This window comes from Zootoca vivipara, chromosome 5 (genome assembly GCF_963506605.1).
Source record: "Zootoca vivipara chromosome 5, rZooViv1.1, whole genome shotgun sequence".
In the NCBI taxonomy this organism is placed as follows: Eukaryota; Metazoa; Chordata; class Lepidosauria; order Squamata; family Lacertidae; genus Zootoca; species Zootoca vivipara.
Genome location: NC_083280.1, coordinates 50,390,880 through 50,406,826, shown reverse-complemented (window position 1 = coordinate 50,406,826; position 15,947 = coordinate 50,390,880). Strand labels below are relative to the sequence as shown.

The window sequence follows — 15,947 nt, the reverse complement described above, 5'->3', positions numbered from 1 at the left end:
GTCGCGGCCAAACGGCTTCACGTGGCGTGGCTGAGGCTGCTGCCGGCTGCTGCCGGGTCCTGCGGCTTCACGCGCCGCCCGCTGCCGGGTCCCGGGCTTCACGCAGCTGGCTGAGGCTGCTGCCAGCTGCTGCCGGGTCCTGCGGCTTCGTGTGATGAGATGCGGCACGGCTGAAGCTCCTGCCGGCTCCTGCGGCTTCGCCCGCCGCCCGCTGAGCCTGCTGCCAGGACCTCCCAGGTCCTGAGACTTCGCACAGCGCGCGCCAAAGCTCCTGCTGGGGCTTCGCATGGCGCACGTTGAGGCTCTAGTCGGGTCCCAGGGCTTCACCTCTCTCTGGGTCCTGCTGGGTCGGGGCTTCGCGCTGCACCGACAGGCATCGTCCTTTTTCTACCGTAACGGAAGCGCCATCCAGACCTGCTAACAACACTACCTGGTATGGCTTATTTTCGGGGTATGTCTTATATTTATTCTACTCATGAAAAGCCTGCCATGGCTTATTTTTAAGGCCCGTCTTATTTTAGGAGAAACACGGTAGATAACATTCCATTAGGTGAGCCCTAACTATAATCTGAAGTTGTAAATCTGACACAGGTTGCCACCTCAAAGAGAATCGGGCTTCTTTCTCATTCTCCCGTCTCTCTTGGACAAAAGATATGGATCACAAACAAGGGAAACTGCAAACTGATAGCGTCTAAATAAAAATAAAAATAATAGCTGTCATTAACATCTCACTTTTCCTCTAGGAGACTCAAGACGCCATGTGAGGTTGTATTAGCCTCACAACACAGAAGGTAGGTAGTTTAGACAGAGACAGTAACTTTCCCAAGGCCGCTCTGTGACTTCATAGTTGAGCAGAGATTTGAAGATGGATTTTAAAAATCCAAAGTTAGTAACATTCTTCTGTTCTCTTTCCACCACATTTCAACCTAAAATTAGGGCCTGGTTACAGTATGCCAAAGAGCCTTTGCTTCCCTGCATGAAATAAAATCTAGTGTATTCAACACTGCTGGGGGGGGGGTCAGTTGCTTATTTTTAATCAATATTGTTGCTTGATTGCTCAAATTGTTCAATTTTATTTGGTTATCAAGTGCTTTAGGTGAGTTTATGTTAACAAAATGGTGATTAATATATTTCCATTACCTGATTCTTTATCAATACAGTGGCACTAATTCAATGAATAAGATCAGCATACATATTAAAGCAAGTTGAATTTAAATTCACCTCCAGGGAAAGTCTTGAAGGATTCTGCTCAACTTGATTTTATAGAAATTTCACAGAAGTGTAATCAACCTGTTTTTACAGAAATGAGGCAGTAATGCTCATTTACATACTGATATGGCACACAATTGCACCATGGCACAAAACAGTAACACTGCAATAAATTACTCTCCTTAAACCTGAAGTATGATGATGCACGACTCTGTCAAGTGATTTACTCATTGTTGACCTTGGCAATGTAGAAACAATTAAAGTCTGCTGAACTTTACATAGATTTGTTGTACAGTTAATTGTAGTGGCACACAGAAAAGTTTTATAACTATTGCAGGCATGGGTTCAATTACCCTTTTACAAGTGAAATGAACCTGAAGTATTGCTATTAAAATGCTGCCCGGTTCAAAGGATCAGCCTCAATTTTCTCCCACAACCCTGAAGTTCAGTTAGAAGTTCAGTTATTTACTTGCAAGCAGAGTGCATACAAATTATGATATTGCAATGAACCAGCCCTTTCTTAACTTTTCTGACAATATGAAGACAAAAAAATCAACACAAATATCTGTGATGAATTAAAATCATACTTCTACCTAGGACAGGGATGGGAGCCTTTCCCCACCCGAGGGTCACATTCTCTTGTGGGCAACCTTCTGCATAACAATGGTAGGAGGCCCAAGATGCAAAAATAGGTTTCTGTGACTCTTAACCTTGTACATTAGGTTATAGTCCAGCTACACAAAAGGTCAGTGTTCCCCCTACCACCACCACACATCTCCATCGAGGCAAGCAAGAGACACTATCACAGTATCACAGTTCAAGGACATCACCATTCAATATTACAACTGGGCAAAAGAACTCAAGGACGCAAAATGTAACTCTCAGATATGCACAACAGGAAGAAAAAAATCATAATGATAAAAAGTCTTTCCAAAATAGCAAACTGTATATAGGGAAAAGAGATCAAAAGGCGTACAGGGTACCACCACCACAATTTAAGCAGAACTCTTTTGTGCAGCGCTGGCTGATGCTTTTATAAATAGATGTAACTGTGTACCAAATTGCATATATTTTGGAATCTATGTTATACATGCAGATCACAATGCCTGGGTCATAGCTGCCTTCTTTCTGAAAGGCTCAGAGCTATCAAGAACATTTCACACTTCAATCAAAAGTGCATTTAGCACTGCTTACTTTCAGTGGCACTGAATAAAAATAGAAAAGGATGGTACAGAAAGCTGAAATGTAAATGACCATTAATAAAGTGCTAAGACTCCAAAACTATGTATATAAAATTCTGTTCAAGAACTCTAGAGCAGTAAAATATGCTACTTTAACAAAGCATGATAAAAAGGGGATATATGGTAATTGAAAGTTACAAAATGTTCAACGTTCAAACATCACACTAAACTTAGTTTAACATGATGCGAACAAGCCACAGCAAGCTTCAAGCTCGTGCACACACACCTTGCTTTGTTCCTCATGTGTACCTGGGAGGAATTTGAACCTCTCTTTCCCCCTTGCTTGCTTCTATGCTTGACTATCTGGGCTTTTGGCATTAGTATACAAAAAAGAAAAATCCCTTATAAAATATAGACAGCTGGCATAGTTAACTGAATTTCACTTGTTATTTCCTTGGGTTAGTAGTCTCAAACAGATGGGGCAAAAGAGCAAATCTTGGGCATAGCCACTGTTATGAAGTAAAAACTCTGTATCTTTAGAAGTATTTCTTGTCTCACATAATAGTCTGTATGCATTCACATTGTATGACAATTTTCTACCTACCCATTTCAATTCTCTGGCACCCTACCTGCATAACCTAGCAATTCTAAAATATAGACACGCTTTTACTCTCACAAGATTGAATGTATTGCCCTCAGCTATACTTGAGGGACGATTCCAACAGATTCCACAGGAAAAACACTTATGTCCCTGTGGAAACGGCAGTACCAAATCGGTGGTGCATGCCCTTCTGGCTTGCACTCTTTATAAAGACTTGAGGAATGAGGTTATCATCCCTCTTTTATTGTCCATTCCGGGTCGCCCAGCCACTGCCACAGTGTCCTTTCTCTTGGCAGATCAAGACGAGCAGGTGACAGCAAAGGCTGCAACGTTTTTAGCTGGGGCAATTAGAGTAATATCCACTATTTCACTATTGATTCAAACCCTAAAATGTATTTTATATAATTGACTTTTTATTTCTATTCTTTGTATATTACTGTTTTTTTTTATTGCTATGGCTGATGTCTGACGCAAATAAAGATTCATTCATTCATTCTGAGGTTGCCTGGAGTCAGGTGTGTCTGTGTGTGTGAAGCAGCAATGACTGTACTCTCTCTAAATTAGTTTTATGCCACATAACCACAGCAGCCACGCTGTGTTACGACATCACATGACAGACATTTTGTTACTTGTACTCACAGTACTTTGTCAAAATTAAAAATGTGTCTGCTGGCCCAAAAAAGTTGGCAACTCCAGAGCACCAATGAAATATAACCATACGTAACCAAATGCTGAAAGGGGACAAACTTGTTGTTTCTAAATACCAAACTTCTGAAATCTGCTTGTTTTTGACAGCTTGTGAGATTAATGTGTTAAGAGTGTGCAGTTATAACTTCATTAAAATACCTGACGTTCCAAAGACTACATCCCATGGTGAACTAATAGCCTGTTCCTCCCCTTTGGCTCCTCCTTCCTTATCTGTGCCTTGTAATCCAACTCCTGCAACAGTGCTCACCATCTCTAACTGGAGGTCAATCTAGAATGAAATCAGAATAATTTTATTTGCTTTTTATGTTATTTACCAAGTCTGGAAAAATATGCTACTCTCTATTGTCTTAATGTGTCTTTATCATATTTTATTGCATTATAAATATTATAAAAAGCCTGGATACTTTTTTTGTATAGATTGATGTACAAGTCTAGTAAATCAAATCAATTGTCTTCCATGTTCTTCAGATTTGAAATACAGTATGATGGGTAGGTAGGGGAAGCTGATTAACTGAATTTGTCTTCTACAGTTCTTCACATGGACCTATCTTTAATTCTTAAACGACTTCCCTTTGGAATATTACGGAAATGTTACTGGTTTTAAGAGAAAGGTAAAGGATGAAGTAATGTATTCCCATAAAAATAATAATGGTGTTTATTAGTAAGAGAAATATTATGATGTCACTGAAAAGAACTTCTCCAGGTTATTCAACATTCACAGGCCTAATTCATGCTGTAAAATTATAATTGATTGAAACATGTACTAACAGTACATGATAACCCGAACAGAAATCAAAAGGTAAATACTGAAATCCTAATTTTACATAATTTAAGTTGTAAGCAGCCTGAATAGCAAGGAGGCATGGTAACAGTTATTATTATTATTATTATTATTGGAGATTTAGGCCACAAACTTTGACTTGGACATCTTATGTGCTCTTGCTCATGGCACACTCCAATTCAAAATGATGTGGGCCAAACTATAATGTGCAGATTCATTTGTGAGGTGTATGTATGGTCTCATGTGAGGGGTCTGACATTCAAGTGAGCTGAATGAGATAACCAGTTTTATCCCAGCTCTATAATTCCATTCCATTGCTCTGCGGAGTAACGATGGCTTGGTATTTGACACTTGAACAACAACATGCTCTGTGTTGATCCAGCAGAGATCTGTTACAATTACAGTTCTGAAAATGAACATAAATAGAATATAGTCTCTTGCTTATATTCCTAGATATTTCCTAGAGGGAAGGGAGACAAAACACATGGTTTTGTAGAGCCAAAATGCAATTATTTAAAAATGGAACTGAGAAATCATGGCACACGGCATTATTGCATTCCATTCTCTTTAGGAAAGCGTTAAACTGTTGTACCTAATAACTTGCCTTAAAAGCATATGTGAAAAGGAAAAGAAGTCTGTTCCAAATACTTGGGAAACATGTTTATAAATATTAGACAAGATTCTACTTTTGGATACACTGCATAGTTACTTTCACGTCCATTTTACCAATGTAACTCATAAGAGAATTTGGCGATTCTCCTACAATTTTTTTCTAGCTAGGAAAGTTTACCTTCCTAATCAGATGGTTTTCTGTATCTGCTACATAAATAATATTGTTCTTTACAGCCACTCCCTGTGGAGAACTGAATAATGCTTCTGAAAATGTTCCATCTTTTCTTCCACTGTTTGGTCCTGAAAAGAAAACCAAACAAAAAAGAAATCAGCAGAATTAGAATTTGCATCAAAAGATTGACCGTACGTAAGCGTAAGAGCTGATAAGAGTTCAGGAGCAAACCTTTACCCAATTTTAGAAGTCAACCTAAAATTAGAGAGCCCTGCATTGTTCAATTATTTAAGATGTTTGCCAATTATCTTCTTCAAGGAAAATGTATATTATTTTTAAAGAATATTCAAATTTAAAATGTACTTGTGCAAATGGTCTTGAAATATGATTTGTACATTTTCCAAAAAATATTTTGTAGGCAATACAATAAAAACAAACCAGCCGTAATTACAAGAATTTTCTTTACAGCAAAGCCTCAGGTTTCAACTTTTGCAAGGCATTACACAGCTGTAAAAACAGAATTAAAAGCATCTACCTAGTTGGAAGCGCAGAGCAAGTAACAATTCATTTGTGGCAGACAACTTGCTACACTCTGCACGGAAAACAGTTTTTAATAACACTTTTACTAGTACAGTACTAGGAAGGGTACCAGCAACACAGAATTCAAGATCTGCCATGACAGCATAAAAGCTAATATGAAAGGATTTTCTACATTTAAGTTCTCCTCACCTCCAACAGTGTGCAGAATTTGACCATTTTTCCTGACAACCACAATCCTGTGATGTCCGGTATCTGCTATGACCAATCTGTCGCCAGAATTGTCCACTGTAATTTTGCCGGGAAAGAGCAAAGGCGAAGGTGGCAAATAGTCTCTATAGAGCTGTGCTCTAATATTATTAGCATTGATTTGTCCTTGTTCTCTATAATACTTTAGGGCTATGGATGTAAATAGAAATAATTTGTCCTTGTGTCCTTCACCAAGCAGAGTGAACAGCATATTCCCACGAGGTCCAACAATGATCAAGGTTGGCCAGCAGGACACTTCTAGCTCATGCCAAAGAGTTGCATCAGCATCATTTACCACAGGATGAGTGATATTGTATCTAAGGACAGCACTTTTGATGTTATCCAGAACCTTTTCATTTGGAAATTTTGCCGAATGGACACCAACCACAAGGAGACCATCTGAAAGCACAGATAAAAAACCACACATATTAAATGCTACTTAAAGGCAATAAAGGGACGCAGGTAGCGCTGTGGGTTAAACCACTGAGCCTAGGGCTTGCCGATTGAAAGGATGGCGGTTCAAATCCCCGCAACGGGGTGAGCTCCCGTTGCTCGGTCCTAGCTCCTGCCAACCTAGCAGTTCAAAAGCACGTCAAAGTGCAAGTAGATACAGTGGTACCTCTACTTACGAATAACTCTACTTACGAATGTTTCTACTTACGAATGGAGCTCCATCCGCCATCTTGGATGCGGTTTAGATAGGATTTTTTCTACTTACGAAGTTTTAGATAGGGTTGCTTCTACTTACGAATTTTTTTCTCCCAATGCATTCCTATGGGATTTGACTTACAAATTTTTTCGACTTACAAATGTGTGTTCGGAACACATTAAATTCGTAAGTAGAGGTACCACTGTAAATAGGTACTGTACCGCTCCGGCAGGAAGGTAAACGGTCTTTCCGTGTGCTATTCTGGTTTCGCCAGAAGCGGCTTAGTCATGCTGGCCACATGACCCAGAAAAACTGTCTGTGGAAGCGGACAACCATCGGCTCCCTTGGCCTTTAAAGTGAGATGAATACCGCAACCCCAGAGTCTTTCGCGACTGGACTTACTTGTCAGGGGTCCCACTTTACCTTTAAAGGCAATAATTTTTTTTAAAATAAAGTGCGGCTAAGGCTGGATCAAAGGCAAGTTCCCTAAACGGTTATATGGAACTCTAGACTAAAGCATTTTGTTGTTTTTCGGCATATGGGGGAGGAAGGACAGTTCAGCAGCTCAAGTTTTAATCCTCACAGTAAGACTGTGTTCCACTGAACATTATGGAATTTAGTTTGTAGTAGATATGCACAACATTTCACTGTTAGTATTAGGAGAATTTTCTATGTACATCTATGACCACAAGGAAGGACATATCAAAGATCCCAACTGGATGAGAAAAAGGGCCATTAAATAAATGAAACCATCAGCTATGGGAGAAGGAGGAAAGAAAGCAATCAAGAATAGGTTTGCAGGAATTGAGGAATCAAAAAAAGCATTTGTAACACAATAGTTGAAGCTTCCACACAGAAATGGGCACAACCACAACGTATGCGGGCCTTGAAACCTGGTACTGGCTTAGTAAGGGATTTAAAATTAGGAACAAAAATTAAGTGTGCTATATTTGCATCTTGCTCCTTGAAAAAAAAAATGGCTACAATCTCACCCCAAACTGCAATCACAAAAGAGCTTGCAGCAGCCTCCCTTTCTCTGGTCTTTTTAACTTCATTGACTACAGCTCCTGGTTCGCACAATATGCTAAGACAAACCTTTGCTCAGCACACGGGGCAAAAGAGACAGAAAAAGGGCTGTGAGTCATACTTGCATAAAGATGAAAGCCCATAGGCTTGGATGTGGAGGATGTTTATCTGCAATTGATGTTTAGTGCTACTGCAATCCAGGCCTGATGATCAGCAATTTGCCAGCATTTACACCAATCTTAGAGAACATACAGCGTTCAATGACCAGAGCAAGAATCAAAACAACATTGTAAAGTTTTTCCTAGTTCGATTGCAGGTATGTTACTACCTCCTCACAATGCCATCATTCCTGGAAGTGAGTTTTCCAGAGAGTCAAGCTTGTAGTTCTAAAATTCAGTTATCATGATTTGGTTTCATTGCTTTTTAAATATATTTATAAATGTAAATATATCACTGAAACCTTGCCAAGGAAACCTAGCATAGAAATATGCCCAAATTAACATTCTGCATTAAATGTTTCACATATGAATAAATGTTGCATATAATTAACCAGTAATCCATGAAGCTATTCATCTCTCTAGGAACAATAACTAATGTGCTACTCCACACCAACATCAATCTACATTTCACCAGAGTAGTTTTTTTAGCCATGGTTTTATGTTTTGCTAAAATATAGATGCTGATTTCAAAAACAAAAGCTGTTGGCTGCTTTGGAGACTGTACAAGGAAAGGAAGGATATAAATATTTTAAATTAATAATGTTGATAAAAACCTATGCTCTCAAGCATTTAAGATAAAATATGAAAAAAGCAATAATCTACACCATAAAATTTTCATGTAACCAAACTACTCTTTCTAGTTTTATAATGTTTTTATGTTTATTGACACTTATCAAAAGATATACAAAAGTTCATACCCAATACAAAGTATATTTTTATAATAACCAAAGCAAAAAGAAGAGAAAAAGAAAAAGTAGAAACAAAAAGAAAAAAAGATGAAAATAACCTTCTGATTCTTCATCAATCAGCTAAATATAGTAAATTGTTCAAAGTATTCACTCACTAAAATCCAACTACGGTATTCTATTTTCTATAAGCCAATACAGTACACATCTTCCAAGGACCATTTGTGTGTCAGCTGTACATCAGTATCTAACGTTCGTTATTTTATCTTGTGTCAATGCCCCATGAACTGCTTTCCTAAGCAACTAAACTGACAGTATGGAATTATGATGTCGATACTTTTGTGAAATTTCTCATTTTTAAAATACATGCCAATATAAACTCATTACAGGGTGAATAAAAACCAGTAACAAAATATTCCATCTGTCTGCTGCATCCAGTATAAGAACCAAGCAGACTGCAAGAGTAGGGAAGCCTCCTGCTCATTAGGCTACTGGAGAAGGAATGAAGCTCTTAACAACTCCTCTGCTAAACTAGTAACTGTTGTGGGTTTATTTGCAAGGCTGTGCTTGGCACAATCATTAATTTCAGAATGCCCTGACTCAAAGTGTAAGGGAATGCCTAATCCCAGGAACGGGACTTGGTTGTAGTTAATCAGTGTTGAGGGAAAGGCTCTTAGCACATTTTTATAGACATCACATGTCTACTTGGCTGAGCCCTGATATTAAACACAGGTTCTAACTCATTACAGGTAGAGATTTAGGCTGCAATACTAACCCCACTTATCTGGGAGTATGCCCCAATGAATGTAGTAGGACTTATATGTGAATAGACATGGTTAGGATTGAATTGTTATTTTAATTTAAAAAAATACTGTCCAATCAACTATGGCATCATAAGTCTTAAATTATTCTAAGTATTAAAGTATTCATAAGTTTTGAAAAATGGTATGAAAAAATTGAATAGTGGTGCAAATTTAAGAAGAAGGAGGGGAAAAAACCACTTCCACCCAGCCCTCCATCTGCAAACAAATGATATCAATGTGTCAAAGATTTAACCAATCTGCCCTTCCCTTCCCAAAAGAAAAACAATTATTTCAACATTCTAACAACAGCTACGTGATTTATAAAAAAATAGTTATATCACCCTTCCAGCTCTTTAAAACGGAAAATCTCACAAGAATTTCCCCTACCCTTCTGTTATGTAGTGTTGACAGAACATTACCATAAATAAGATTCTAGCAGTCTGCTCTGTTAACAGACAGAACCCTGTGGAAGGTGATAGCTATTTAATTTCAAGGCCTCTTCCCACACATAAGATAAACAATTCCAACTCTTCAAACTGCACTGCATTTAATTACATACCAAGTGGAACAGAGAACTTTAATTTCTTATTGATATTGAATTCAACTGCACCCCTTTTGCTTTCAATAGGGTCTGAAATGGGATAGCAAAACATTTCCATATTGGATGTAGTCCAGTAGTCTTTCCTCCAAGTTTGGAATCAATGTTTAAATTCTGAGCTAGGGATTTAGTAAGAATAAGTGCACGATGTAATCCTTCAAAACCTGGCAGCTTGTTGTCAGGCTCTGAAGACATGCTCAAGACTTCAGGACAAGTTCTGCAATGGAGATTCTAAATACCATTGCTCTGTCTCTGGAATAAAATGGAACCGAAAATGAGATACAGATTTAGTGCGCAGACTAGAGTTCCCAGGTGTCTACTATTCCTTCCTGTTCCACTACCTAGACCTGGTGATATGGCAGATGAATACAACTTGGCCTGCACTCACAAGCAAGATTTGTCTAAATAATTATTTTGCCTCCGGCTTATAAAGTATACAAAAGCTATAGTCCTAAGCACACTGAAGTCCTTAGTGCTGAGTACACATGCATAGGATCATTTTTTTTTTAAAAAAAGGAATAGACAACATATGCATTAAGGCTTTAACAGAAAAGATACCAAACTAAAAAATCTCTACAGATCAGATATATTACTGTAGCCGTACGCAGTGCCACTTCAAACATTAACAGAAATAAAGGCTGCTGTTTGAGCACAACATTCACTCTGTATCATGGCGAAAATATTCATGGAAGAAAACGTGCAGTAAACATTGTGCAAAGAGCTTGTTCAATGGTAGTTTCTGAGTAGTGTGCATGCCAAATGCTTTAAGAGACCTTCTCTTCACACAATACAGTAGTCAAAGCAGAAATGCACACCAGCACCTTGACCCTAGCACTTTAAACTTGCATTTCATTTATTTAATTCCAAATCAAACACCAGTCTAAGTAATTAAGGAAAAAAGTAATTCAGATTTGAGAACACTTATATCAACATAAATGCTCTAGTTGGAATTACTGCATTGCTGAGGGTTGGACTAGATGACTATTGGGGTCCTTTCCAAATATATCAAATGTAAAATTCTACTTTGTGAGGATGCAGTTGGATTCAACCTGCACTGAAAAGATTACACAATAGCAGCAAACTGGCCTTCTACCAAAGTATTTCTGTCAAGAAGCACTTCCTCATACAGTAATCCAACAGGCCATTTCTAAACTGTTGATGTGAAATGAATGTGCATTAGGGCTTAAAATAACCTTGTGAATGCCACACTGGATGCAGAAATAGCACTAGCAATGATAAGAGCAAGAACATATCTGATAAACATGCTAACTGGCACCAATTCATGTTCTAAAATACACCTACAAAATTCCAGATGTACACGTTAATTTAAAAAATGTGATGACCTTGACAGTGTCATATAACAACTCATTGGGTTTACAATCTCTTATCACGTAAATATAATAATGGACTTTTGTTTTAAAGCAGCCACTTATCAAGAGAATATCTGTAGCACAATAATATAATATATGTACATCAGAATAGCAAGAGTTTATTTTAGAATGCTAAAATTAAGATATGTATTCCAGCAAAAAAAATGATAAATTTTAATTTTGCAAAGTAGAAATTTGTACGTACCGTGTTTCTCATATTATAAGACATGTCTTATATTTATTTTTTCCTCAAAAAAACACACTATGGCTTATTTTCAAGGGATGTCTTATTTTTTTCCTCCTCCTCCTGCCGCGGCCGGCATTGCTGCTGTGCCTATCACTATGTCTTATTTTCGGGGTATGGCTTATATTCCTTGAATGCTTAAAAATCCTGCTATGGCTTATTTTATGGGTATGTCTTAAAATATGAGAAACAGGGTATAGTTTGCTTAAGGAAGACACTAAGGTTCATGCAACATGCCTATTATATACTATGCATAACAATTCCACACTTAAATATATTGGGCTGTATTTAACATAGCACTAAGGAGATAATGCTGTTAGTGCGAGAATGTTTTCTCCTCAAAATCAACAACAGAATTTGTTGACTAGAAATGTAGCAAGCTACTGGGTCTTTATGTTCAAAATGAGAACTCTGATTTAATAACTAGGATGAAACCATGAAGGAAGATTCTAGCCCATTTTCCTGGTTGGTTAAGCAATATATATCAAGCTAGCATGCCTCAGTTTGCACATAACAGGAAACTTTCACCTAATACAATCCAGGATATTCATGCTAATGTCAGGACACAATGGCAGAGGGGCAAGGGAGGAGGGCTTGGCCACAACACTTATTCCTGGCTTCACAAACTATGTTTTATGAAGAAAGGCATGATAACATGAAGTAGGTCATTCTCAGTGAAGTGTAGTTGGAATTCTAGTAAACTGTACCCAAGAGTGTACATTAATGTGTGTACCTGGAATTCTTACTATGGAACATTGTCTACGAGGCTCTATATGTCAACCATAAGAACCTGAATGCAAAATTGCAAATTGTAGACGGAATCAAGATTTATAATCTTATCAGTTCACAATCTCAGCTAGTTTGCTGTTACAAACCCTTTGACAACCAGATCAGGGTTACAGAACAGATGGCACCCTAAGATGCTGTTAAGATTCCAACACCATCATTCCCAGCCCAGCAGGGTACATCAAGCAAGTTCAAATGTTCCACTTCCCTGCAGTGGACTATGCTTCCCCACCTATGTGCAGTGCAATCTTATGCATGTGTGTTCCAATTATTTTGAGTAGGGTTTAGGTTGCAATCCAACCCTAACCCCCACTCCCCGACAGAGGGGCTTTGCAGTGGAGCAGAAAAACCATGCCATCTGTAGCCTGGCCATTCACAACAGCTACTGCAGAAGTAAGCAAATATGATTCGGCTTGATCCCTGAGCTAGCCCTGGTTTGGACCCAATGCTGATGCAAGTGAGACTGTTTTCAGATCTAGTGGATCTGAGATTGGCTCACCCTGCCTCTGGAATGCCCCATTTAAATATTTTATTCTGGTCCTCACCAGTGGGCCAACTGCCTGCCCATTTGGTAGGTGGTAGGAGGAGATTGGCACCTACGGAGTGACATAAGTTTGATTGTTTTTAATTGCTCTGCAATTAAATATTCCCTAATAAGCACGCATATGATTGCATCCAAAATTCAAACAGGAAGGAACAGAGCCAAAGGTTCTGGACTTCAGGGTATTTGTGATCAGATCAGCTTTTCATTACAAAATTTTAAAATGTTTCTTCTATATTGGCAAATATACAGCAGGGCATTACTTAGAACAGGATAGCAGAATACATGATGACATGTGTTATTCTTTCATTAAAAGAAAGTGTTTAAAAGTGTTTCAATTAGTTCTTCACAATGCCTATGAGAGCTACTGAATTTTTTCGGATCAAATGCTATAAAAGATTTCCAGGGTCATCCAGCAAATAAATAAGACTTGTTGATACCTTTCGCAGAGTACTTCTGCTCTAACTCATGGAGATCAGGCAGCAGGTGAATACAATTGATGCAACAGTAAGTGAAGAAATCTAACACCACCACTTTGCCACAAAGGTCTTTGTACAGAGACAGTGATTCTTCTGTATTCAGCCATTGTAAATCTGAAATCAGAAGGCAAATAACTCCATTACTTTCAAGAAGCAAAAGTGCAAGGAACTATGCAAATTCAAAAATAGCATATGACTACTGCTACAAATTAAAAAGAAAACTTTTCATACATACATCTACTTCATATTTCATAATCTGTACTTTTTCAGAACTCCCAAGATAACAAACCTAAGATAACACTGGAAAACTACCCTAATTCATATTCAGGCATGCTAACTTTCAAAAACAAACAGCCACACGTCCAAACATATTTTTCATTTTGTTAAAGAATCTTTTAGACAACAAAATTATATTACTCAATTTTGATGTTGACATATATGATATATAACCATACACTAACTTCTTAAGCATCCACTTTCATAACTGGCAATTTTAACTCATAAGGAAAAGTAGTTGGCAGTTACTATTCTTTGCAAGGTGAAATAATAGTGGTTGGTTGCTGTTGTTTTACTCATCTTTCTTGTGGAATACTTCTCAATATATATACAATTAAGCAGAGTTAGTTGGCATTATTACCTTCTGTTGAAATAACAGGTAATCTGTAGTAGTTTGAACCAACAAATTAGTGGGAGGCAATACCAGTCTCAAACAGTGAGAACAACTTGCATCTGCTACTTATCCAACCACCACACTGTAGTGCCCGCCTAGCCCCACTTCAATGAGTTCCACTGGTGGTAGCTTTCACCTGTCATGTGGGTGGATGCACTGGGGTGATCCTCACTGGTGGTGCTAACCCACCAGTAGAGGCAGGCAGGACTGTGTGCAGGGACACTTCAACCAAACCAGTGACTGAGTTTGGGCTTTCAAATTTCAGTGGCCCTGTGTGACACCAAAATTCGCCCCCCCCTCCATCATTGTTGCAGCGTACCCTCTCAGCTCTGTCTGTAGTGTGGGTGAACTGGCTGCACTCCCCTAAAACCACCTTTGTCCAAACCCTCTCCAACACAGATGTGTGGGTTGGGATTGCACTGCCTCTTCTGAATAGACACATATAGAATTTCAACTGTGCATGCAGCAAGATAAGTCATTGCTTTTTTATAGAATCATGGAATTGGAAGGGAACCTGAGGATCATCTAGTCCTACCTCCTGCAATGCAGCTGTCCCATACAGGGATCGAACCTTCAACCATGGTCTTATCAGCACCATGCTCTAACCAACCAAGCTATCTGGTCTCAGGCATCGGGCATCCAAATATCCAATGATTCAGAGTAAGTACAAGTTAACAAATAACTTTGGAGTAAACATGGAGTTGCAGCCTTGTTTCCCAAGATAGTGAACAAACACAACAACATAATTACTGCATCTGGATCAGCTACTGATAGAGATTACAGTTCCCACTTGCACCTTATGTTTTCACTGAAAGGGTGGAGGAAAAGGGAGTTGTCAACACTGATACTATTATTTTTAATCTGGAATGTGTTGCTTAACGTTGCTTGTGACCAAAGAGAGTTTAAAGAGAATGTGATGGGGGCCAGGGCCATCAGTTTATTTAATCCTGGATTGTTTTTTAAAGATGTAAGAGAGACCCAGAATAATTTTGCAGGTGCAACTGTTTCCCACTTCTGCATGCATCTCTCTTTTCTATGTAGCTGTTACCAATGCAGGTGCCTGCCCCCTTTCATTTCTGAAGAGAGGAGAAAAACAGGTGTATATACAGGAGGCGGCGGCGGGGAGAGGAATGCAGAAGAGTTCTTTTAAGTTTCAGGATTGCCAAAAACCCATTGCACTAAAAAAAAATCCATTGCAAGCGTCGTTTGCAACATCTTGTTTCAAGCACCCAGAAAGAAAGAAAGAGACGATGAGCGGTAAGGGACGACAGGAGGAAAACCAATTCGCGCTGCGAGAGCTTGAGGATGCGCGGAAAGGCGGCGTCTCAGCGCTGAGCTTTTGGCGCAGGTCCTTCGCTCCGGCGCTTTCGCCTCGCCCAAGCCTCAAAGCTCACCTGCTCCGAACTCGGGGACTTTCAAATCCCGCTCCCAGGTGTCCACCTTCCGCAGGTGCTGATATACCAGGTTCTCCTTCTCCTGAGCCGTCGTCGCTTCCTTCAGCGCGCAGTCCAGCTGGCTCTGCGCGGGCAGAAGGCCGGCCAAACCCCCGCCGGCCGCCATCTTGCCTCTCTAACTCCCTCCCTCCCGGAGAGAGGGAACCCTGAGAGGAGCACGCTGCCCGTTTACCACTCTTCGCTTTCGCTTTCAGCACTTTCGAGAGACTACACTCTGGTCAGTGGAGCAAATCGCCATCACACGTCCTACCGTGGCGGGGGAAATAGGGACGTAAAACGCAACCATTTTTCGTAACAAAAAAATAAATCAGTACAGTATTTCGGACAAAATTGTTTTTGTTTTGTATTTCCAAAACAGCATCCCAAAATCGCA

At 39.2% G+C, this 15,947-nt stretch overlaps 1 protein-coding gene across 1 annotated transcript in view; it reads right to left on the bottom strand.

Annotated features, from left to right (window-relative positions):
• The window catches only part of NHLRC2 (NHL repeat containing 2), a 28,540-nt gene extending 12,710 nt beyond the window's left edge, over positions 1–15,830 (bottom strand). Inside the window, exons 1-5 of the mRNA XM_035133213.2 lie at positions 15,515–15,830; positions 13,412–13,564; positions 5,994–6,449; positions 5,271–5,392; positions 3,838–3,967 (exon numbers count right to left, since the gene is read on the bottom strand). Of these exons, the coding sequence (XP_034989104.2) occupies positions 3,838–3,967; positions 5,271–5,392; positions 5,994–6,449; positions 13,412–13,564; positions 15,515–15,680 (1,027 nt within the window). The 5' untranslated portion in view covers positions 15,681–15,830. The remainder of the gene's footprint in view (positions 1–3,837; positions 3,968–5,270; positions 5,393–5,993; positions 6,450–13,411; positions 13,565–15,514) is intronic.
• Between the last annotated feature and the right edge of the window lie 117 nt (positions 15,831–15,947).